The sequence below is a fragment of the Leuciscus leuciscus genome, assembly GCF_965113295.1.
Source record: "Leuciscus leuciscus genome assembly, chromosome: 22".
Taxonomy (NCBI): Eukaryota; Metazoa; Chordata; class Actinopteri; order Cypriniformes; family Leuciscidae; genus Leuciscus; species Leuciscus leuciscus.
The window spans coordinates 11,976,402-12,001,970 of record NC_138746.1 but is presented as its reverse complement, the minus strand read 5'-3'; the positions used below and the strand labels follow the sequence as shown (position 1 = coordinate 12,001,970).

At 37.1% G+C, this 25,569-nt stretch overlaps 1 protein-coding gene and 1 long non-coding RNA gene across 2 annotated transcripts in view; one reads left to right on the top strand and one right to left on the bottom strand.

Moving 5' to 3' along the window:
* The window catches only part of LOC309486747, a 251,941-nt gene extending 240,949 nt beyond the window's left edge, over nucleotides 1-10,992 (top strand). Inside the window, exon 2 of the long non-coding RNA XR_014201667.1 lies at nucleotides 10,547-10,992. This is a non-coding gene — a long non-coding RNA (uncharacterized lncRNA). The remainder of the gene's footprint in view (nucleotides 1-10,546) is intronic.
* Nucleotides 1-25,569, bottom strand: part of nrg3a (neuregulin 3a) — a 331,337-nt gene that overhangs the window by 13,564 nt on the left and 292,204 nt on the right. Inside the window, exons 4-6 of the mRNA XM_082154121.1 lie at nucleotides 19,211-19,237; nucleotides 7,451-7,553; nucleotides 6,101-6,227 (exon numbers count right to left, since the gene is read on the bottom strand). Coding sequence (XP_082010247.1) covers nucleotides 6,101-6,227; nucleotides 7,451-7,553; nucleotides 19,211-19,237 — 257 coding nt within the window. The remainder of the gene's footprint in view (nucleotides 1-6,100; nucleotides 6,228-7,450; nucleotides 7,554-19,210; nucleotides 19,238-25,569) is intronic.

Here is a 25,569-nt window from a genome sequence, read left to right as displayed (position 1 = left end):
CACAGTGTCGAGTGGAAGAGAAGAGAGGGAGTGTACAGGAAGAGAACTGATGGCTGACGGGGGAACAGAGAAGGGCACTAGAGTTTCACTTTCAGGACTACGTAAATCCAAGCAATGTCCCAATAGATTCCTCTAATGGAACTGTGGGAACAATGTGCTGTGGCAGAGACCATATTGTTTTTTTCCCCATCCTTTTTCTTTCCTCATTTACATTTATGCATTTAGCAGACATTTTTTCCAAAGCGACTTACATTTCATGCAGAAAAACATGAATGTAGAAAAACTATAAAAATGTGAACAAATATGTGGGTCCACATATGTGAATGTTTTTAAAATATTATAGCCATGAATAAAAGCTTTTTATATTTGTTCTACATTCTCAAGTGCCTTGGCCTCATGTTTTTTGCACATTGAACTATCCCACATCCAAAGAGCACCGCGATGCAGACTTTATACCCCAAGTAGCCCTCTTTGCATCTTGTGTTCTATGCATTTCATCAGTTAAGCATTCCTTGGGAATCCAATTCATGCCTTTGCCATTGCTAGTGCCATGCTCTATTGTTTGAGCTACAGAAACACTGGAACTTTATTGTGATTGCTTAAAAATATGCAGTGTATGTGCATAATGTAGTAGCTCATTATTTTCCGTTCTGCAAATTATGACCGGGAGCATCTTTACATTATGATTCGAATGTGTCACGTAACATCCCACCCTACATGACTTTATTCATTTGTGATATAACAATAGCTTGAAGGAAATGTCTTGTGTCTGTGAAATATTGACACTGCCTTGACAAAGAAATGACATATGCAAGTGTGACATTGTTTTTTTCAAACCTGGGCTGAAGTAAGCTGACAATACATATGTGAAATGTAACCCACGAACAATACCATGGGCAATAAAATGTTTTATCTATTTTGAAATGAGTCATATGTTTAAAAACACTTACATACAACTTTATCTTTTAATTCAAAACAAAAAATAGTTTATGATTACTTTAGATTTTAGCTAACATTTAGCCAGTTATGTTATGCTACTTTATGTTATGACCATATTTCTCTTTATGTTAATATGAATTGCATAGCTGTATGATCAAGAGACTCATGATGACAGTGAATGTGCTATTGAAAATATTAGGTGAGTGGGAAGGAGCTATAAAGAGAAAAAAAGATGTATACAGAAGGAAAAAGGGAGCCAGAGGAAGAGTAGAAATGAATCTGTGGGAGGATGTGGTGGAATACATTCTGACTAATAACAGATTTATGTGAATTCAGAGAGAAAAATAAAAGCCAAATATTCAGAAAAGGTAAAGAATATGGTTTGCTAAAATGGTAATTCTGTAGTGCTTGAAACATGTGAAACATGAAATTAAAACTTTTTTTTTTCCTCAAACCCAAACATATTCTAGCAATAGTATATATATATTTTTTTTTTTTTACTCAGAGTGCTACAAAAAATCTTAAAAATAATTTCATGCAACAGGCTTGAAAAAGCTGATTCATTCTAAGATGTAAATGGTAATTTCTGAATTGAAGTTCAACGCTTTATCACATGGGTAACCAATATTAGAAAAGCTAGAAGCCTACCATTACTGAAGCAGTCAATTTCTTTTTCCGTAAAAATGCACTTTGACCACACTCAAAATAACCTGTTCAGGCGATCAAAAATGACTTTGTCCGAAATCTGTTGAAAGCATCTTTCTGATCTGGAAGATTCATTTTTCAAAGCACAGCCACCTACATTTCCAGAAAATGCTTGTAAACAAACAGGTTTGAAGAGGCTTAGCTGTCAAATGTATACATACTGAAATGTTATTTTGGGGGGTGTATAATACAAATAAGCTGAAAATTGAGACTTGTAAAAAAAGAAACTCTGCAAAATATTTCTAAGTAGCATAGCAGAGATCACCTCAGACATCATGATGGCACATATCAAAGCTATATGAGCAAGTTCCTCACAGCATGACTTTGTTATACAGCTATACAGAGGCGAATATATGGGATGCATGGGGAATAATGAGCTCATTGGAAGTTAACATGTCTAAATAACATGTCTGTTCTTTTCGATGCACCTGCTTTGAACATAGTTGCATTAGGCTGAATACATGCTGGTGTCTCAGAAGGACGGTTAGGAGGGGATGTTAATATAATGGATGTTTTAATTTAGCCATTATGACATAGCTAGAGCTTGTGCAATCTGCATGATGTGTCCCAAGTTAGATGGTAATTGTTTTAAATGCCATGCAAGAGAGGAATATCTGGAGTAAATGAGTTGCATGTGACAGGGTTTAGAGAGCTGTGAATTGCTCTACTTGCTCACCCTCATGCTAGCCACATGTCAACGGTTTGAATGGTATATTTCACATCCATAATAATACATTTTTTTGTGGTTGCTCATTTAGCCCGGCTTCCAGAAATGAAATATGGAAAGATGTTTTGTTTTGTTAAGAAAGGTCTTCAACATGTCAATACATACATCTGTTTTTCTAGGCTACCCTGATGACTATAAGTCACAGGGGTCATTGAAGTCTATAGTTTAAGGGAACCTTTCTCAGTTAAAACCTTACTTTCCAGTTAGACTAAAGTGTAGCTCTCCTTGAGAGAAAGAACGCATTATCTTGATGTTTTGAGATGACTCTCCAGTTTATAGTTAGAGCCTGGCCAAATCCAACCTTGGAAAAGCTGTGTGTCAGTGTGTGTTAGTCTTTTTGGTTGCAGGTTAAGGAACCACTGGAGATTGACTGAGTTGTTGTTTTGGACATGTTAGTGCCCAGCAACCCAAATCTGAGAACTGGAAGGTCACGACGTGCCTAACTTCAGGCTCCGAGTGTCAGCTGCATAATGGAGATGGAGATATGCTTCAATCTGTATATGTGTGGAAAATTACTATGTTTATCTATTTCTTAGCTCATGAGAATCATTCAACCTGAACCAAGGATGTATAGCCTAGTTCTTGGTGAAGGGTATAATTGCTGTGATCTTTGTAACTAAGCGGGTGGCTTTCGAACTCCTGTGTGAGTCTTGAAGCTGACTTCTGCTGATGAAACAGCAAACTATCTTCAGTAAATATTTTCTTTAATTTATTATAATTCTGACTCTGGGTCTTCATTCATCATATCTGGTTCTGGGTCTTTGACTGTAAAACCCCTTACAATATGCCTGTGGGTTGAACTTTCAGCAAAAGGTGCACCAGACAGAGTGGGGTGCATATGAAATATATATGAGGCACAGGTTAGGGCTGACATTGAAATGTGATGGAAACATTTTTTACATTAGTAATCTTATACGTTTCAAAGATATTGCTACCAGGGGTTTCTCTAATTCAGATATACGTCAAATGTTTGACAAGTCACTTTATCCTATATTCACTGCAGTTCATATAATTACTGAAAGAACAAAAAGGTGTCACTGTCACTGTCCTAGTTTTGATTGCTTTGGCTGGCATTTGCATGCCTTCTGACATTGTGTGATTGCTGTAACGATTAAACATCTCACTGGGTTTGAGTGACATTCAAATTACCATTGTGTTTGCCATGCAAATGCCTGTATCGGCTTATCTGTGATAGATCGGCTAGTGGGGCGAATGAGAAAGTGACAAATATGAACCAAAACATGATGCACTGTCTACATTTACTAGGACACTGGACTGGCACACTGTTTCTGAGCTGGAAAGACAGCGAATGATGCAGTAATCACAAACCCTCAGTGATGGACTAGCATGACTACCATTATTAGTGTGGCTCTCCTCTGAGACTTAGCCTGAATAGCTGTGACAGAGCCTCATTACAACAAGCTGAGTGGTGTAAAGCGTCAGCTGTTCTTGGTTTTACCCGCTGATGAGCAAGAGATGTGATGGGATTTGTCTCAGAAACCCCATTAAATATGTATTTTCAGTGATTGGATCACTATCAGATAGAACCTGACTACATACAACGATTCCATGAGAACACATTTGGAGTTTTGTGGCTTCTATTCCAGTGGTTCTCTACCTTTTTGACTTCAAGACCCTCCTTTGTCCAAGACAATATTCGAAGGCCCTCACATCAGTGGCGGAGCAAGTGGGTGGTTTCTGGGGCTCCAGCCCCGAATCTTTTAGGTTTCTTAAGTGTTGAAAAAAATTATAAAGTTTTCGATACATATACTGAAATATTTAAAACGGTTCATTACCTCTATTCCTCAGTATTGATACACCGATACCAGCTATTAACTTGTTTGCGTCACTCAAATAACGCATTTGGAGAAACTGGCAGAGAAACTGGCAGCCATGCAACAGACAAATGACCAATCCTGAGACGCATTCTATCAGCACGGTTTCCAGGCCGAGAACAGTTTGTAATCGGGCCGTGCTGAACCAAGCTCAAGTCAAAATATAACTGGAACCATTCTTTACCGGACTTAGAACCGTTCGGTCCGACGGTGGAAAAGCGGCTCATGTCTTTTAGCTTTGAGGCCAACTTTATGCTAGAGTACTTCTAACATTTAATAACATTGGTAGATAAATGCATCGACATTTTATTATAATCTCTCTTTTGTGAGAATGGATAAAAAAATACTCATAACCCATCGTGTACTACTCAAACCCATCTCCCCCTACTACAGCCTGCCAGTAGCAAGTAGCAAATCATGGTTTATGGTGTCAAACTATTTGTTCTGCCTGTTGATTGTACCTAATATGTTAAAATGTATAATTAATAATAATAATAAATATAGCTGCAAGCTGCAATTATTGGGGTTCAAGCGGTTTAAGCACATGCGCAAAAAAGATTTTTACGCGACCACAGCATGAGCTGTTACATGGGTGTGCTGAGTTTGGTGAAAATATCTCATTCCGTTCACGAGTTTGTTTCGTTTGGTTCCAATCGGGCCAAAAACCTAGGAATAGTTTGCAAAAGTTGATTTTTCACAAAATACAAAATACCTGAACATTTTCCCAGACTGACAAGCAAATCCGAGGCATTCCTTGTGTCCGCCTTGAGCCAAGGATTCTAATGATATATAAGACACTTGAGCCTATGCCTGACGGTTTAGGAGTTATGAGCCATTCATACTTTTGACCACTGTAGCGCCACCGTCAGATAGATCTGGGCGAGCCTTGGTGACATTGTAGGCGGTGAGAGTATTACTAGCCCTCAAAGTTTCAAGTCTTTACAACTTACGGTTTGGTCTGCCCGATCACTTTTAGGGGAGAATAATGATCCTTGGAAAATGTGACAATTACAATAGGGTTTCAGCGCTACGCGCTTGAACCCCTAACAATACGATTTATTTATATAGCTCCTTTCCAGTGCTCAAGGACGCTTTAACATGTACATGTAACAAGGATAACACCAATAGGGAAGACAATGAAGACAAACAAAACAACAAAACAAACAAAAATAATAAGTAGGTTAGTGTAACAGAATACAGAACAGTAAAAGAGCATTATAGAGACAAGGCAGCATACAGCAGAATAGAATCAGGCACAACAGAATACAGAACACAACTCAAGAATGATAACATTCAGAAAATAAGTGAGTTTTGAGTATTGATTAAACATTTGTGCAGGATTTAGGCTAAGCAAGCCAACTAATTGGCTAGCGATAATCTAAGCTAGCACGTATCTTGCAAAACATAAGCCAATAAAAAAATAAAGAACAAGAAATGTATAATTTTATAATCTTATATAATAGCTTAAGCTATTATTTCTAAACCATATATGGCCATAATAACATAGTTCAGATCAGGTGATTTTCTAGGATTTTTGTAATCAGGCATTGAATAACTTACCCATTAACGGTTCTCTCAGTCAGTGGAATCGTTTTGGGGTCTTATTTAGACTAAATGGACAGACTGAAACCGTAAACCCAAAAGACTTTCTTAAAAAAGAAAATCCTTTTGATATGTCCCCTCCAAGCTTCCTGTTTCAATTGGAAATGCGTCAACACAGAAAATGGCATTTTCAAAAAAGCAATTTTCCTAGGGTCTTTTAAAGTCTGAATGCACTAGTAGAGACACAATGGAAGGCAAGATGTAGATGCATTCCAGTTTAAGAATATCCATGCACTATTCTGATACAAAACATCAATTTATGCCAGTTATAAAAAGGGCCAGAGGAACTTACTTTCTGGATCTGCAGGCCTTGCTGGGGCCTAAGGCTGGGTTTACGGACCAGGCTGGAAGAGTTGAGGTTGTAGTTTTTCTGGCTACGAGTCTCTTTCAAGTGTGCCTGGAGCTTTTCTCTCCTTCTCCTATAGGGGGCAGCATAATTAGCGAACAATACGAAATATGGGGTATTCACACATGAGCAGACTCATTCGCATGCAAACACATCACCCATCATCTGACAGTCAAGACAGCCCATAGTTATTTTCCTGGGAGATAAAATAATTAGGTGCACTTAAATGACACTACATCATTGTTTGATTTTTCTTCTGTCAGTTCGCTCACTCGTATCATGCGTTTTATTGAAATAGCTGGGCTGTTCCGCACACACCCCCCTTCTTGCTTCAGGAGCTCCTACTTGCAGTCAGTTGCTTGACTCAACTCATGGGTGAAATATGGATATATACTCAACCGCATGGAACAGATCAATCAAAGTTTCAGTCTAATGTGGCTATTATTACCCACATTCCCTATTTATGCCTACAAAAGGCAGTATTTTAAAGCATTGTAGACACTCTCTCAAGGCTGTTCTCTAAAGGTAGGAGTTTTAATTATTCTGTTTCCCAGGATATCTAAGTTTGACCAAATTCTAAGGCAGCATCACAATATCACAATATTTTTTACTCCAAGGCCGCCCATTGTCAACAATAATATCTTTGTGAATAATAGCCCCCCTAGCCCAAGCTTTTTAGCCCCCTAGCTCGTTTTAACCAATGAATTTACATGACTCAGGAAAAGGATACATTTTTTTTTTAATAACAACTTCTGTTCAAATATTTTAAAGTTTGGAATACCTAGTAAAATGTCTTGACGTCCTCATATGCAGTTTAAAAAATATATATAAATCAATAAATATTTTTTTATTTAAATATGAGTTTATTTTATTCAATAAACAATGAAATGCATTTAAATAGTATAATTAGAATGTTGCACAATACTGTATGTCTATAGCAACAACAAATTATACTGTTGAATTCCAGTGCAAATTTTTATGTTTTTTTCTTCTTTTTTTTCTATGATGGTTAGGATGTTTTCTTAGAAGGTAGCTGCCTATTTAGCACCAGCACATCCAAAGCAGGCCGAAGCATGCCATAGGCCAAAAATGTTTTAATTCATCCCTGCTGGAAAGGTGGCCAGTAGAGCTGTGGGTGCTTTTATGAGAAAGTAATTATGTCCCCAACTCCAGTCATTATGTTTCTGGGTTCCATAGCAGTCGCTCTTTACTCTAGCTTGTTATATTGTGCCCTTCTTTCAAATGATATGCTCTGGGGAACAGCTCAAGCTTTGATTAATTCTGAGGTCCACTCACTTGTTCCGACAGTAGAGTGCCATGCAGAGGGTGCCTAGAAAGCTGATCCCCATGGCAATACATGTGATAGACATCACTTGTCTTTTGTACACCTCCTTGCTCTCTGTTGGGACGAAACAAACAAGGGCAAGAAAACAAGAAAAGACATGAGAAAAACATTCGCTGTTATACAAAAAGCAAGATCCTAGCACATATGCAGATGCATAGGGGAAACACTTGTCAATGAATGCAGCACATTAAGAAATATTTGTTGCTGCAATTGAGGAATAAGAGAATAAAACATGGCTGGTTGCTTTAGTGGGAGCTTCGGTTTTTCAAAATGCTAGTTTGAAATGTAACTGGTAGGAAGTCGTGCAACTGAATCATTGAAAAGAGGCGAGTAATAGACACAGTTATTTTTTTTGTATTTTTTTTTTTGTGGGAATGGATTGCAGAGGACAAGTGTTAAAACCTAAATGGACACTATTAAGTGTGAAAAATATCAGCTGTCATTTCTCATATGAAAGAGTAAATCACGCTTGTCTTCACAACTGTTAATAGGCAATCAATCAGATTATACTCAGACACAACACTCTACAAGAGCTGCCACTAACTTCACATTGTAATGAATGTGTCGACTACATGAGTGTGAGTGTGACTAGAATTAAAACAATCATATGAGCTTTCCAAGGTCAGAGTCAAAGAAATGTTAAAGGGATAGTTCACTTTGAAATTAAATTTTGGTATGTTTTAGCTTACCTCAAGGGCATCCAAGATGTAGGTGTCTTTTTTTCCGCAGTAGTTTAAATTTTGATATTTTTAGGTCAAACCGTTCTTGTCTGTCAGTCATATAATGCAGGTCGATGGTCACTTGTCTCAAACAGCATGCACAGAGTCCAAATTACAACAATTCCCCGTCGTCCAAATTAAACAATTCCCCATCGTAAGTACTGTACACATTGGTGGCCCAAGACACGAAACGAGCTACGGTTTCGCAGTAGCCAAGGCGACATCTAGTGTATATATCTATACCCGCCCGCGCTCTCAGATCACTTGGACGTGGCTGAGTTCAAGAGGTAAAAACGATATAAAAACTGTTCGTTTTCTCACACAAACCGCTCGTTTCGTGTCTTAGGCCATCAATGTGTACTTACGATGGGGAATTGTTTAATTTGGACGACGGGGAATTGTTTTAATTTGGACTCTGTGCATGCTGTTTGAGACAAGTGACCATCGACCTGCATTATATGATTGACAGACAAGAACGGTTTGACCTAAAAATATCAAAATTGAAACTACTGCGGAAAAAAGACACCTACATCTTGGATGCCCTTGAGGTAAGCTAAAACATACCAAAATTTAATTTCAAAGTGAACTATCTCTTTAAGGTAAGTCAGTTTACTTCGTAGCCATTTTGGAAACGTCCTCTGACAGTTACTTCATATGTAAGAAATAGGCTTACCAGTACAGCTTGACACTAAAAAAAACTATTAGTCAAGATTGTTTCAATAATGTATGATTTCAAGTCAGTAATAAAATCTAACAAAAATGTACATGAAATCTAGTTATTTTGCTCAAATCATGGCACCACCCACCCTGTATTTTCAAGGCTAAGGTAAATAAACTATCATTTTATGTGCTTTTGTTATTTTTATAAGTTTGTTTTTTTATATTTCTATTCAGCTTTATTTTTTAAACTTTCAGTTTTAGTCATTTTAGTATTTCAACTTTAACATTTCAGTTAGTTGCAAAGGTTTTTCAAGTTTAAGTTTTTCATTTAATATTTATATTCTATTTTATTTCAGCTATATTTCAATTAACTACCACAATTTTTTTATAGTTTTAGTTTTCAAAACAACACTGCTGTAAGGTGGGACTTCCACTTCCGAAAACCCTCATATCGATTTTACTCATTCATATTTCTATGGGTGGTCCTTCACCTCCCCTAAAAACTGTCTCAAGATACAAAAAAATCTCCAAAGGTTCAGAGGCGCATATAAGTCAATTGACTTGCAGAAAAAAATCAATAAATGAGAGTGTAAATCCTTGTGAAGCCAATCACGCATTATTAATTTTTTCTCTCCTGCTTTCATTATTAATTCATCGTCATGCTTTACAAATTGACTTATTCCCATGCCATTATGTCCACCATCACATAATTAAAGTGACTGGAAACCATGAGATGAAGTATAAAAAGGGAAGAGGAAAGATAAGAGGAGGTGGGGTGTATTAGCACATCCTTTCTTTATTTTGTGCACTCTCCTACACATTACCTCATCCTCTTCCACACATCATTGATCCTCTTAAAGGGATAGTTCACTTTGAAATTAATTTTTGGTATGTTTTAGCTTACCTCAAGGGCATCCAAGATGTAGGTGTCTTTTTTTCCGCAGTAGTTTCAATTTTGATATTTTTAGGTCAAACCGTTCTTGTCTGTCAGTCATATAATGCAGGTCGATGGTCACTGTCTCAAAGAGCATGCACAGAGTCCAAATTAAAACAATTCCCCGTCGTCCAAATTAAACAATTCCCCATCGTAAGTACACATTGATGGCCTAAGACACGAAACGAGCGGTTTGTGTGAGAAAACGAACAGTATTTATATCGTTTTTACCTCTTATACACAGCCATGTCGAAGTGATCTGATCTGACGTGTACGCAGACTGGTGCATATAGATATATACACTAGATGTCGCCTTAAAGACATTCGTTCCAATGAACTGCCGTAGACAAGGCGACATCTAGTGTGTATATATCTATGCACCAGTCTGCGTACTAGGGGTTGTACCTTAATGCAATGCCGTGACGCTTTAAGCTTGACGTCGACTAGTCGCGTTGATCATGTGACACTATGATTGTCACCATCAAGTGTGTGGAAATACTTCACTAAAGATGAAGCTTGTAAAAATGTCACTTGGAAAGTAAGTCTGTCCTGAAGTACAACAAAAGTACAAGTGCAATGCACACTCATCTGAAAAGGCATCCGCTAATGTTAAGTGAGGAATGCAAATCATCTCGACAGCAGTAAATTTACCCTTCGCAGGGAGTTTGATTGACAGGCGATCTGACCAATCATAATCAGCCGAATCCGCCATTTCTGTCCGACAAAGCAGTCAGGAGAGTTAGTAGATTAACGTTGGAGGATTTGAACTTGAATAACGGAGTGTACTGACGTCTTTCTGCAGTTAAAACAACATTCCTTCTTATGTATATTCATGTTTATTTGATGCTATAAATTAACTAGAAGGAAGAGATGATTGGTTCACGAGCAGCTTTAAGAGGCTCTACAGCGATCTGCCACAACACATTAAAGAGCCACAAAACGGTATTTATTGTTTAAATTTCTTTATAAAATGACCAAATATGAAAGTTGAGACTTTGTTTACATATTAAAAGTAACCTGCTCTGTCCTGTCTGTCATCACGTTGTCAGTGTCCTCTCTGCTCCGCGATGTATATTTCACTGTGTCGGACATAGCAACAGTAACTAAAGGGGGAGGGTCTTTGCGAACGGTCAATTAGAAACTTCACTAAACATGCAAACCATGATCGAAAAGTAAAAACTGTGAATGAGCAGGACTGTGACAGTGAGTAGGCTTACTTACAGCCCATCTTGCATAAATGGCATTGTTATGCCAACATAAATTTGCATCACTAAAAAATGTTTGCACTAAAACGGGAGTTATTGTTGCATTGTTACCGTTAAGTTGCAACATATTATGAACTGTATGTCAGCATCTGTATCATTTTCTGCTAATAAATTGCAAATTGGGGCATGTTGCAAAGCAGTCCCATCTCTTGTGATTTTATGATTGACGTGAGTGACTAGTCAACGTCGACTCGACTTTGATGTCATAACAGTCGACTTAAAAAAATCTGAAGTCGTTCAACCCCTACTGCGTACACATCTATGCACCAGTCTGCGTACACGTCAGATCAGATCACTTCGACATGGCTGTGTATAAGATGTAAAAACGATATGAATACTGTTCGTTTTCTCACACAAACCGCTCGTTTCGTGTCTTAGGCCATCAATGTGTACTTACGATGGGGAATTGTTTAATTTGGACGACGGGGAATTGTTTTAATTTGGACTCTGTGCTTGCTCTTTGAGATAATGACCATAGACCTGCATTATATGACTGACAGACAAGCACGGTTTGACCTAAAAATATCAAAATTAAACTACTGCGGAAAAAAAGACACCTACATCTTGGATGCCCTTGAGGTAAGCTAAAACATACCAAAAATTAATTTCAAAGTGAACTATCCCTTTAAAGAGAAGAGAGTGATGGGCAGTGAAAGTGGGGTGTTATGTTAATTTATACCCATATCTATACACATCATTTTACACATATCATCAATTCTTTTGAAATTTCTAAGTTAAAACATGTCTCTGTACAATGAAAAACTGAATAGTATGTTGTTAGTAGTAGTTAGTTTATTTCAAATATGGTAAGCAGTGCAGGGGTATGAGAAGCCCCACCGTGAATAATCACACACTTGCTTCTCATTAAGGCACCCACAGATAGAACATATAACCAAGAGTACAAAACTTGCATCCTACTAATATCACTGACTGCACTCTGCATTCTTAACTGTGAAATTGAAGAACACTCAAAACAGTTTGTGCCTTTTTCCTTACATATTATTAATATTATGAATTAAGAATTTTAAATGAGTAAAAAAAAAAAAAAAAAAAAAACTTTTTGTATAAATCTTTATGAAACAAGGGAATGGACCATTAATTCATTAATTAAAAGAGTATGAATCACATAAACTGAAATGGTCCATTTCCTTGTTCCATTCATATTTATACGACATGTTTTATTAAGCTCTTTTTTTTTTTTTTTTACTCAGAATTTTTTTTTATCCAAAATATGAATAATATGTAATTATTATTCAATTCAATTTGATGGAATTTTACTGTACAATTGAAATTCATAAATGTTTTGAAATATTTCAGAAATATTTTTTTGAGTGAACAAGTTGAAGTTGAGACCAAGGCTGCGTTCCAGTCCAAAGTTGTCATGCCCTTCACTTGCTAACTTCCCTCCGTCTCGTTCACTCGGATGTACGTCATTGCGAGTGCCCACTACTGGCGGAAACTGCAATGGGCTGAATTGGAACGTCCTAAGCCCTTGATCACTTGGAATCAGCTATGTAGTTGATTTATTATTTACATTTTTTTTCCTTTAAGAATTTGTTTAATGCAGCATCCAAATGTTTATATGTGTGTTTGGGTTGTTTTAAATAATAATAATAAAAAATAATATATCATAGAGTTGTCTATTGTGGTGGTGATAAAACGAGATCTGTGGTGACGTCACAATCGTACTGCATTGTGGGACATATAGGTGCCTGAAGTGTACATATGAAGTAGAATCGCTCCCTCGGTCAAAATCGAGGGAACGAGGGTCTGTCCATCTAAACTTCCCTCGTCCACTTCACGAAGTGGAACGCACTTCAAAATGGCGGCAGGGATTCCCCCGAGGGGAAGTGCTTAGGGAAGTTCGCAAGTGCATGTCTAAAAGTGGACTGGAACGCAGCAAAGATCAACATAGAATGAGGATCATGTGACACTGAAGAAATTCAGCTTTGCCATCACAGGAATAAATTACATTTTTAAATCTTTCATTTTAATCTTAAAATGATATTATATTGTAATAATACTTCTGTCATGTATATATTCTGTCTGTTTCCTTATCATGGAATTTTAGTTTGTTTTCATCAGTCTCATGTGTTCCTTTGTTTGATTTTCCCGCCACTCTTTAGTTACCATGGTTACTGATATGATTAGTTATTTTAGTTCAGCTGTGAATCATTACTTAAAGGGGGGGGGGGTGAAATGCTATTTCATGCATACTGAGTTTTTTACACTGTTAAAGAGTTGGATTCCCATGCTAAACATGGACAAAGTTAAAAAAAATTAAGTTGTACGTTTGATGGAGTATTTCTGTGCCAAAAATACTCCTTCCGGTTTGTCACAAGTTTCGGAAAGTTTTTTTCGAGTATGGGCGTGTGTGACGTCAGATGGGGCAGAATTTCCTTATATGGGTCCTAAGGGCACTTCTCCCGGAAGGGCGCGCGCGCACCCGTAGACCAGAGCGAGAGAGCGAAAGCAGTACGTCCATCAAAGCGCTGTGCTCAGCTTTAGGGAAGTCATCAACGGAGTTGTGCAAGTGTTCTTGGTTGTTCCCTGCATTTCGACGATGATTGTTTTATAAACAAGGCCCAGTTCGACGCCGGATTTGCAGATCGTCTAATGCTTAAGGATGGAGCAGTCCCAACGATAAAGGTTCATGGTCGTGCGTTGGAACCGCAGGCGGTGAGTAAAACTGCTTCAAATGTCTGTGTGTTGTTAGCTATCAGCGCGTAAGCACAGCAAGTAAACAACATGATCACGTATAGTTAATGTATCTATGGAGCATGCGATGTATGGTGTGTGTGATTCGCGCTCGTGATTCTTTAGCTCCGCCCACACGGCACGCCTCCAGCCGCTCGGTTTTTCCCGGAAAGACTCGGTACAGCCTAGCTTTCTTTTATAAATATAATAAAACTAAACACTTTTTTGGAGATATGAAGGATGCAATACTACTCTATAGGTACTCAAGATTAACATGAGATTGACTGAAACTGAGTGTTTCACCCCCCCCTTTAACCTTGTTTGTACCACTACTTAAGTTCCTTTGGTTTCTCAGTTCATTGTCTGGTGTTGTTTGTGTTGGACACACTGTTGCGCATGATTTATTATTCTGTGTGGATTACGTCATTAAATTACTTAGTTTCTGGAACTTTGGACTCTTCTTCATCTTTGGAACTTTCTAAGAGTGACAACCTCACAATACAGCTTTTTATTTTATTAATTTTTTTACTGTATGTTTGATCAAATAAATACAGCCTTGTTGAGCAGAGACTTATTAAAAACTTTCTGATATATGTATGCATGTGATGTATATTATACAGTGCATTATAAATAAACATTGTACCCAATGTACCAGCTACCAGAGACACCCCTAAATAAATAAATAAATAGTCATTTTATGAGTTCTTTTTCAAACAATTCAGATTTCTGTACATGCTGTACAATCCTGAGGCATCCTCCAAAATATAGAAAATTGTGAATTGCACAGTGCAAACAACAGCTAGCACAAATTTATTAGGCTTCTTTGAGTCGTTACCTGATTTGAATAATTCCTTTAGTCAAAAAGGTCTGAAAACATTTCAGACAGCACAGGCAAACCAATGGTATATACAGGAATCATGGAGTTAAATTTAATACCTTTTAAGACCTTTTTTAAGATCCCTTCCATACATTTTAAGACCTCATCGCCACTTCATATGTGTCCCCACCCGTAATATATCTAGGGCAGGGGTGCACACATTTCTTAAACTGCTCACTCGCCATAATAACTTTCTAGATACGTGACAAACAACACCAAATAGAACAGACAGTAACAGAGAGCGCTTGCTGAAGAGCGAAAGCTAACGCGTGTGTGTGCAGATTGTGTTTATTTATACTTCCGGGTATGCCGTCACATGTTACGTCATGACGCAACACCAATCAGGATTGGAATAGTTTCATTCATACTTCAGAGGCGCGTGCTCAGGGAGCGTCCCCAAAGAGTCGTTTCTAAGAGTCGCTCGAAAGGGAACTAGACGCACCCTAGCGGCAGCAAATTTTATTTTGCAGCCAGGGTCGTCTAGCAAGTCTAGCTGGAAAAAACAAACTCTAGTCAGGCCAATCACAACGTGTATAGAGTCAGTGGGCGGGCTTAACATAATGACGGCAGAGATTGTGACGGTTCCGCGTGAATTGAAGATGGCTGCTGCTGCCGAACAGCGGTCTTTTGAATCGGCTTTGGTCGCGACTCTGGAAGAATTGAGTTAAGCTTTTCTTTGAGAAAAGAACAAGGAACGGCACTAAAGTCATTCTTAAAGGACAATGTGTTCAGAGTTTTGCCGAAGAAAAGTTTAATCTATCATCTAGCTCCGCTGGTGGGGAAACACTCTGGTTGGTTGTAGCGCTATCCTATTGCGTGCAGAGGGAATTTGAACCATTTATCCCGCCCCTCGGATTAAGCCCTGCCAATGGTGTGTTCCCAGACCTAACATCTTGATGTGGGTCTGGCTTGTCAGGCTAGGAGACATGTTTAAGAACAGAAAACACAAAGTGCTGTTAGAAACTTCGCTCAGCACACCGTTATCTTTGTGTCTTTGCAGCGCGTTTTCTCACTCCTCGAGCATCTGTTTTTTTGTTTTTCTTAACATGAACATAAAACAATATAGACACGATAACCATATGCTGACTTGAGTGTATACGTACGTTCTGTACGATAAGTGGTTTAACAACGATGTTGTTTAACAAACGGGCGTAGAGAGACATATGCATTATCACGCACGACACGCAGCAGTGCAGTCAGTCAATAAGCGCGGTAACAGATGACGTCAAATCTAGCGGGATTCCATAAATAAACTACACAGAATCCCACTATTTGCAGACGCAATGATTCAATTCAGGCAAACTTTAGCATACAACCTCTTTGGACAAATATATATAATGAAAAGATAATACACAATTTAGTACCTTGGAAAATGGCATTTAAGACTTTTTAATACTTTTTAAGGGCCTTAATTTTCTCTAAATTGATTTATCAACTTTTAATACTTTTTAAGACCCTGCGGACACCCTGTTTAGCATTCTTAATGAATTCCCCCATAGGATTGACCCAGAAGCAGTAAATATGTAGACCATACATCTGTATACATCACATGACTGAATTGCAAAATGGTTCCTTAAAGGGTAACTAAACCCCTGGTCAGAGCCTGACTCCACCCACTGGCAATATTTGAAAAATGCTGGAAAAGTGGGCAGAGCCCAGTGGAGAGGGGGCGTGCATCTGAGACGTATCTCTCTGTAGGCAAGGGCGTGGTTAGCTGGTACCCTCTGACGTCAGAGGGTACCACAACTTCCAATAGGAAAATTCAACTGCAGTAGCCACCGTTCAACCTGAAGAGGGCAGCACTCAGACGTTTTTACACCATATTTTGTAAAATTAAAACACTTTAAACACAAATGTAAAAAAAACTGCTTGAATCAATGAACAGCACTAATAAAGCCCCATTTTTACAGATCATTAACTAAAAAAAGTTGGTTTAGGGTTTAGTTACCCTCTAATAACAGAGTCTACAGTATTAAAATCCCAAACTGTCAGTTCAGAGCTCTTTTATTTTTAATGAAACATTAAAAAAAAAACGTAAAAAAAAAAACCTTAACCAAATACTGGTCAGAATTATTTGTATTATTTTAAAAAGTTTTTTTTTCTTTTTCTGAATCTATGAGCAGGGCTATCAGTACTACTAACTAACTAACAAAAAAACATTTGTTTTTCAAATTGTTCAAGGATCCCCATTTTATTCTATACATTTACTTCTGTCTTCTCTATGTGCTCACTAACGGGAAAGCCAAGCACAGTATGTGATCTTAAAAAGGATTGGAGGAATCACTCTACACTCTTTCATCAATGTAGTCCACTCTTTGCCGTTGCTGCTAAGAGGAAGTGAAACTGTCTATACATGTATCATTCTGAGCTCTGAGTGTGCACATGGAAACTATCAAACCATCACACAAAGGCTTAAACAAGCTGTCATGCTGAGTCCTACAGCTGTGTGAGATAAAGCAATGCATGAAAGACCGTCTCAGCCTTCACAATCTTCTTTTTAAGATGACAGAATCAAAACACTTAGGTCCTGACTCAAATGACACACTTCATGTGGTCTTGTGGCTTACATTTGTGCATATTCATGACATCTAAGACTGGAGTGCCCCCCTTTTCGTTCAATGACTCAGAATTCGACAGACAGACAGACAGACAGACAGACAATCAGATGCACAGACAGATAGACAGGTGGAAAAATATATAGACAGACAGACAGATAGATAGATAGATAGATAGATAGATAGATAGATAGATATCAGTTTGATTTTTCTAAATATGTTCTTTTGTGTTCTGCAAAAGAAAAACAGTCATACAGGTTTGAAACTAATAAAAACAGTATTTTTATTTTTGGGTAAAATAAAATGAATTTCAACCCAAGCCGTTGAGGAAAGGCTGTTAAACAAGTATGTTGAGCCAAAGTACCTTTAAGACAAGCCATTTCACTCGGCGGCCATCTTTGATACGCCCCATGGGCAGCTACACTGAAAAAAATGATTCGTTGAATTTAATAAACATTTTTTATCGTAAGTGGTTGCACACAATTGATTTTAGCTACATTTAAACAAATGCATTAAGTTGAACTTAATCAATTTTAGTTCAACTTAATGCATTTGTTTAAATGTAGCTAAAATCAATTGTGTGCAACCACTTACGATAAAAAAAATTGATTAAATTCAACAAATCATTTTTTTTCTGTGTATTTCTGTCATGCAATTGCAGCTCCTATCTCTTTTGAATGGGAAAACATCAAATCCTCCAAAGCTTTTCACCAAGCTTACGAATAGATTTCATATTTGAAATCTTAAGTCTTTGGTTGAGCTATTCGAAAGTACCAGTTCAGTAATTAACCTGATGAAATCACAACCTGATGACCAACTTGTATACGAGTGTGCTGACATAAGTGAGTGCATTTATCTTGTAGAGTTTGGTTGGACGAAAAGAAAAAAGGAAAAACAATCGAAATCCAGATATCAAAGTGAGTGAAGAGCCGGCTACTCTCAATCAGGAACCTAAAGGAAGAGGCGTGCTATAGGCCTCAAAAATGGAAATTGGAAATCAACGTGAACAAAATCCATCTGCCCGTTACCCTCACTCACCCATCGATCTACAGCTCTGGGAATCTTCCAAGCTCTATAATCAAAATACTGATAGACATTTCTCGCTCTAAGGCACGAGATTATGTCACATTAAAGTCAAATGAAATGTCACTTAATATGGGCTAATACAGAATCTGAAGCAATTATTTTAGGTTATGTGATGCAAAGCAGATAATTGTGTATTTGGGCAAAAAAATACATATTACATATTGCATATTATTTTACAGAACTCAACTTTTAGCCTACATGTGTGAGGTCAAATGTCTAACAATTTTATAAAACACAAATATGTGGTAAAGACACTGAGACTGTTATCTCAGAAACAGTGCCAACAAAATGAATTCACTCTAACTGTCTCCTGTCACTTTCCTTTCAACATTTCAATGCCGTTTCCAAGGAGACCAAAGAGCATTTAAATTCTGCAGTGGAATGCATTAGAGATTAGTTTGAGAGCAAATGAAAGGCACAGTTAGTTGACACCTATGATCTCAACAGTGTGCATTTATAATTTGCTCTCTGTTACGAATCTCTGACCACACACTAGACTAAGTGCACAGGGTGATTATTTGATTCTAAACTAGTTTAATTGTATGTCTCTGCACCACTATGCTTTGGTAGATAGTTCAAATAACTTTAAGATCTGGTCAATTCTCGTCCTGTCAAACGTGAATGAAGCAGTCTTATGCTTCAAATATTACATCTCCTCAAATGTGAAACGCATTTGTGATGACTCTGGGATATCTTTATAGAAGCTGTTTGTTGTGAGGAGTCAAGAAGGGAAAACAACATTTTGGCCCACATACAGTGCACAGTCAAAAGAGATAACAGGAACGTTCACATTCAAACACATGCAATAAAAAGAGAAGCACGACTGCACAAAGCAGATACACAGCCACCTCGGCTCATATAAACTCTCTAAGCATGATTCATTGCTGTGCCAATAAGAAAGTGCTTTCTTTTTCTTACCCATGAACTCAATGCCCAAGTGATCCACTGCTCCAGCGAAGATAGAAGAGGGCAGCGGTGAAGGAAGAGGGAGGGAGTAAAAAAAGAGGAGAGAGAAAAAGTAGATGTAAGAAACATTGTTTGCATTCTATTCTCAAAGCAAATACAGTTATAGTGGGTTACTATATCCGAAAGAGCCTTGCGATAGTGTACAACTTGTCTCATTTTTATCTCATGTGAAGCAACACTGTGGCTGAAATGTTACGCAAGTTTTCCATTCAACATCTTCAGATAAAAAATTACCATAAACTGCTTTCATCTCTACTTGTGGATCAATATCTGCAGTTCATTCACAACCTCTTGATATTCATGAAGCATTTCTTTGCTTTGGATCAGAATAAGGACCAGCAGGTACACCAGCACTGCAAAAATAAAATTACTTTATTCATTTATATGTTGTTGTTGTTTTTTTTGCCCTGTTATCTTTAAAACAATATAAAGTAATTTGAGGAGTAAAATTATGCGAGATAAGAATTGTTTTCATAAAATATATTTTGTATTTTTCCCCCTATCACATTGGCAAATTGTTTTTAAGTATGAATTAACTATTATAATGATTAAGTATAAATGTATCAATTTAAGTGTAAATCTAACCAAAATATTTAAGCATAATATAACATAACTTAACTTAATTCAATAATTTATACAACTACTAATAAACACCAAAAATAATTAGTTAATACCTTATATTATTTACTTCATAATATTAATTTGACTTTAGGAAAACTACTTTAAGGATATTTAGATATTCGTGTAAGACAAACACTAAAATACTAAAAACAAGGATTTTTGGAGTAAGGGACTGATTTAAAAAAATATTTAGGATGCTATTTTATGTATTAAGTTGTGGTATGATCACTGATTTCATGATATTATTGCCTCAGCCCCAAACAAACAGATTTAGCATATTATAATGCCTCCTGTAAATCAAACCTCAGGAATACATCTTCATTCTGCCAGAGAATTCCCAGGAGCTGAGGGAATAGAAGCTGTGCTCCATCAGGTATGCTCTGTCGCAGATCTAGTGTATGACATTAGTGTAGTGTATGACATTTATTTTTGCATCTCTTTAATGCAGTGGAGTAAACAGTATGAAGTCAGAGTATAAGACTGTACCTCTTGTGGATCTGTGAATGTGTTGACAGCATTTCTGCTTTCTTTGGTCAGACTCCAAGATTTTAGTTCATTTCCTATTTATGATAACATCATTTTCTCCTACTCCTCAGCATGTCATTAAATTGGACTAATTTGACTGTCTGAGACTTTGGATGATTGTAAAAGGCCCTTCAATGTTGCTTCAAGTGTGAATATTTTAATACCTCCCACCTGAAACAGAAGTCTGACAGGAAAATGATGGCATAGTTAAATTTAGAAGGGAAAGGTATTTGCAGTCAAGATGTATGTGTGTTGGTGCCCTTGGGAGTCTGCGTTTGGGAATGCCAAGAAACTCATCAAATTCCCTTCAGAATCTCCTCAAAAACTGTCAGCATCCACAACAGAAATAAACATAACCTGTAGGAGTGCAACTCTCTATAACATAACATTGTGAGCGGTCCAAGTGAGATGCTCTCCCATCCATAACAAACACTTTCTTGGCTTTCTTGCATCATTGACTCTGGGCCAACAATTCTGATCTATCCAGGAAAAGTAAGGGAGCGATATGGCTGGAGTGACTGTGCCTTTATGTCATAACGTAAGCAAAGACAGACTGTGAGGCAGGTGCAGACTGTGGGGTTTCAAGCCCATTTACTTCCCCTATTCAAACGCACACATGCAGACTGAGCCAAAAATAAGACCTTCTACCTGTCTGGAGCTGCTTGTTTAAAGCTATGAGCCTTTGGGGACATTTTCTCATTCTAAACTGCCCTCAAAACAACCAAGGACTCAAACACCCTAATTGCACACCTTCTGTTACTGGCAACTCAGAATAAATGCCCAGCCACTTGAGGAAACGTAAAGAGTCATGTTTTACCATAAGTGGCTCATATATTACAGTTCTCAATAGCTGATTTTACATACTGCTCAGTTTCTCAGATGAGATGAGTTGTGTCCCTGAGACAGGGACGAAGACGGAGAAGGCTACTGATGCTTCTCTTATCGTCCTTGAGAAAAAAAACATTTATTAAATTGCCTCAGGTTTCACAAGAAATGTGCCTCAAATTGTGCCTACTGTCCCCTGAAGTCGACCAGGGACAAGGGCTATATGAAACATTAATCTACTGAATGAGACTGTTTCATGTATTTATCTGTCCTACCATGGAGAAGTTTAAACACTCTTTCTGGAACTAGGCAGTATCTGTCTCTCTATCAAGGTGAAGTGGGGTGATTGTGCTCGCTTTTTCTAAATGTAATTGCACCTGATAGCCTTGTAATGCCTTGTAAATCCTGAGACTTCGTGCTATACAAAATAAGAATAAAAACTAATACCGCCAGACTAATATCGTGAATTATGAGACAATTTTTTTTTGTCTGCAACCATTTTATGAGCCTGCAAGTTTGTTTGCTTTGCCCTAATAGAGAGAAAACCAGTCCTGATGATACTATATATATATCTAAGAGCTATAGAACCAGAGTTCCAATTACAAATAAATACATCTAGTAAAGTCCAATTTCAGATAGAGAGAACATGACCTCCTGTATTTAGGTCTGCAGGAGCTGATAAGGGGTTTGGCTGAAGGGTCGCGACATTGCCAATCACAAGATGATATTGTTTTATCTCAAGACACCTTTCAATTTCTTTGCTTGGTAATGGAGAACTTGACATCTCATCATAAAATCAAATCAGCCTTGGAACTGGGGGATGGGGCAGGGATTTCTTGTTACCATCCTCATCACTCGCTCTCATCAAGCAGATATGGTGTCCTTCAGAGTTCTTGAACCTTGTTCTTGACTGTGTCCTTCTTACATCCCAGATCACCCCCCACCCACACACACACACACACACACACACACACACAACCTCGCTGAGTCTAATTCAAATACTATACGCTGATTTCACGCAGCCGTTATTCTGAAATCGAAAGCGAGGCTCCGGTGGGAAGAAAACCGGAAGTGTCGCCTTTAATCACAGGAGAGTCGTGAATGCGATGGCGTATTGTTGTGTTTAATGATGGTGTGTCAATTCTAAAAATGTACATACATTTCTTTCATACTTTAGACTATATACAGTGAAATTCATTTATAAATAAAATAATTTTTTTATATATAATTCAGAATGTAAAAAAAGAAGCAGGAATGAACTATATACATATCCTATATTGAATAGTAACATCCAATAGTATAAATCGCGGCAGCAGCTTTAGGTTGGTAATCCAAGGCATTGTTGTTTATCTTTACTTCCGGGGTTCTTCCCACCGGAGCCTCACTTTCGATTTCAAAATGGCGGCTGCGTGAAATCAGCGAATAGGAGGGTGTTTAGTTTCCTCCTTGTCATTTTTTTTTTTTTTTAAATACTCTGTGATGTACAACATAGTCTCCTCAGCTATTGCATTGATAACCCCCCTTTTTTAAGCATCAGCAAAGACAGTAAAAAAAGAAACTGAACAGTGTTTTAGTTTCTGGGTTATTTAAACAAGCACCAGCACATGGTTTGCCAAAGAACTACAGAAGATAATAAAAATGTGAAAGTGTAAATAGTTCTCCTATGGCATGTTATGAATCACATGAAGGAACCATTTACTGCATCAAAGGCATGTTGATATAGCGTTAAAGCTGCACATAATCTCAGAATGTTTAATAACAGCAATCATTTCAGCAATTACAACATTTGTGAATAACTATGAATACCACTTTGTCAAAGAGTAATCCATGCGTATAACAGGTCAATATAATTATTATAAATTATAATGATAGTAATGGTACAACTGCATATACTGTACACATGGTTAAAATAAAAACCAAATATAACAATTTAAGTTCACATACTGACTTTGATATAACAGTCAGAAGACAAAATATATTAATATGTTGAATTGAATATACACATATATATTTTATTCAGCAAGGAAGGGTGCATTAAAATGAACAAAAGTGGCATTAAATCCCTCTATGTAACACAAGATTTCTATTTCAAATAAATAGTGTTCTTTTGAACTTTTTATTCATCAAAGAATCCCGAAAAAGAGACTTTAAACTTTTGAACGAACAGGAAAAATAAAGTGCCAGTCTGAAAAAAATTTAACGCAGCAACGGGAGCATCCAGTGTAAACAACACAACTGATTATAATGGGAGCGATTTAGTCTAACATCATGATGCACCACTCACATACTACAGACACGTCAGGCTGTAAAATGCTTTTTCGATTCTAATTGTAACCTTTAATTTTAAGCGTACAGCTGCTCGGACCATGAGTCGCCACATTTCACATTTCTAACATAGAAAGTCTACAGCACTTGAACAGAAGTTACTTTAATATAACAATGAAAAAAAAAAGAATTACAGATAAAAGTTTTACATCTGAATGGGGTGTTATTGCTTTCATTATCTTGAGTATCACCTGTTCAGTACAAATGCTCGCTCGCTCAATAAAAGTTTCAGCGTGTGTGCTTAAAGAAAAAAGACTAGTGAAACATGTTAAATACTGACCATGCTGGTCTGAGCACATCAAACAACTCTCTCGCATCACAGGGGTCATTTGAGATAGAAAGAATCTTATCTTCAAGTCTGAGCTAACATGTTCACACTAGCCTGCATCACACAGCAAGGAAACTGTAAATAAAGGTAATGTTTTTCTCCACTCTTTTCTAAACTGCCTGAACTGATATTGACAGCAATTACAGACATTCTAACACAGCAAGCGTACAATAAAAAGATGCAAAGCACAAAGGGACAATCGGATGAGATCACAGGATGAGAAAGGAAGATCGTTCTGTGAATAAAATACAAAGCAGGAAAGCAAGGAGGATAGCAAATATCACTGCATTTCCTCTGATGTTCTTTTGGAAGTGTTCTGCTTTTCTCCACTGTCATTTCCTGGTGAAGTGATGTTGAATGGAAGGTTTCATCAGCCAGATGGCAGCAAACTCCCTGAGCTCCTATGTTCTGCTTGGTGTTATGGGTGAATGAGAGGGCTGGTTGGATCTATGTGATCTTTACACTTCACTGTTAAATTTATGACATTTCCAGTGCAACTGAACAGGCTAATTCTGTTTTCAATAATGATGATAATAATGATAATGCCATTATACCATCATTAATTAAGTAGCGTACTAAGAATTACAACCAGTGAAAAAACTACAACTCAAATCACTTTATGGATTTTGTTTAGAGATGAAAAATGCAAAAAGATATTAAATGGAAATTCACCCCCCAAATTTTGTTTTTCTTCGGTGGAAAAGAAGATTTTCTGATATTCATAAAAGAGGATTATTTATTTATTTATTTAATAGACTTGAAAATATCATATTGGTTTTGAAGGACATGAGGGTGAGTAAATGCTGAACGATTTTTCATTTCAAATATTAAATAGAATGCATAAAAATATATAAGAATGTTTCAAATAAATGCAATATGTATACACTAGCATGTTCTTTAATAAATTAATACTTTTATTCAGCAAGGATGCATTAAAATGATCAAAAGTAACAATATAGATTTTTGCATTGTTATAATAAAATTGAGTTTTAAGTCAATGTTGTTTTGAAATTTCTATTCATCAAAGAGTTCTGAAAAAATGTATCATGGTTTTCACAAAAAAAGATATCAAGGAACTGTTTTAAACATTGATAATAATAAGAAATGTTATTTTGAAGGATCAGGTGACACTGAAGACTGGAGTAATGGCTGCTGAAAATTCAGCTTTGCCATCTCATGAAATAATTACTTTTTAAATTATATTTTAAATTATAATAATATTTCACAATATAAAAATTTGTACTGTATATTTGATCAAATAAATGCAGCCTTTGTTAGCATAAGAGGCTTCTTTCCAAAATTTCAAATGGTAGCGTATGTGTGGAACGGATGTACATTAAAACTTATCCTGTATAAATAAACAAATCACACACAAAGAAGTAATGGATACAGACCAATTTGTGGTTGCCTTTGTGTTTTACTTTTACAAATTATCATACCAATGGGCACAAAGATAGGAAGCCATGTTTGTTATCATTCACTGAGTCAAGATACTGAATAAGTGAGTTTTAAAAACAGCTGAGGCAGCTCTCTGTCTAGGTTGACTCCCAGTGCACAATAAGTCTAGCCTGGAAATCCAGACCTAAATCTGAAAGATTAATGGTCTGGCATCGACTAATGAAAATCGGCCAGCTCGAGGGGCGGCACCAAGCATGCATTTGAAAATCTCACTGCATGCAATTGGATA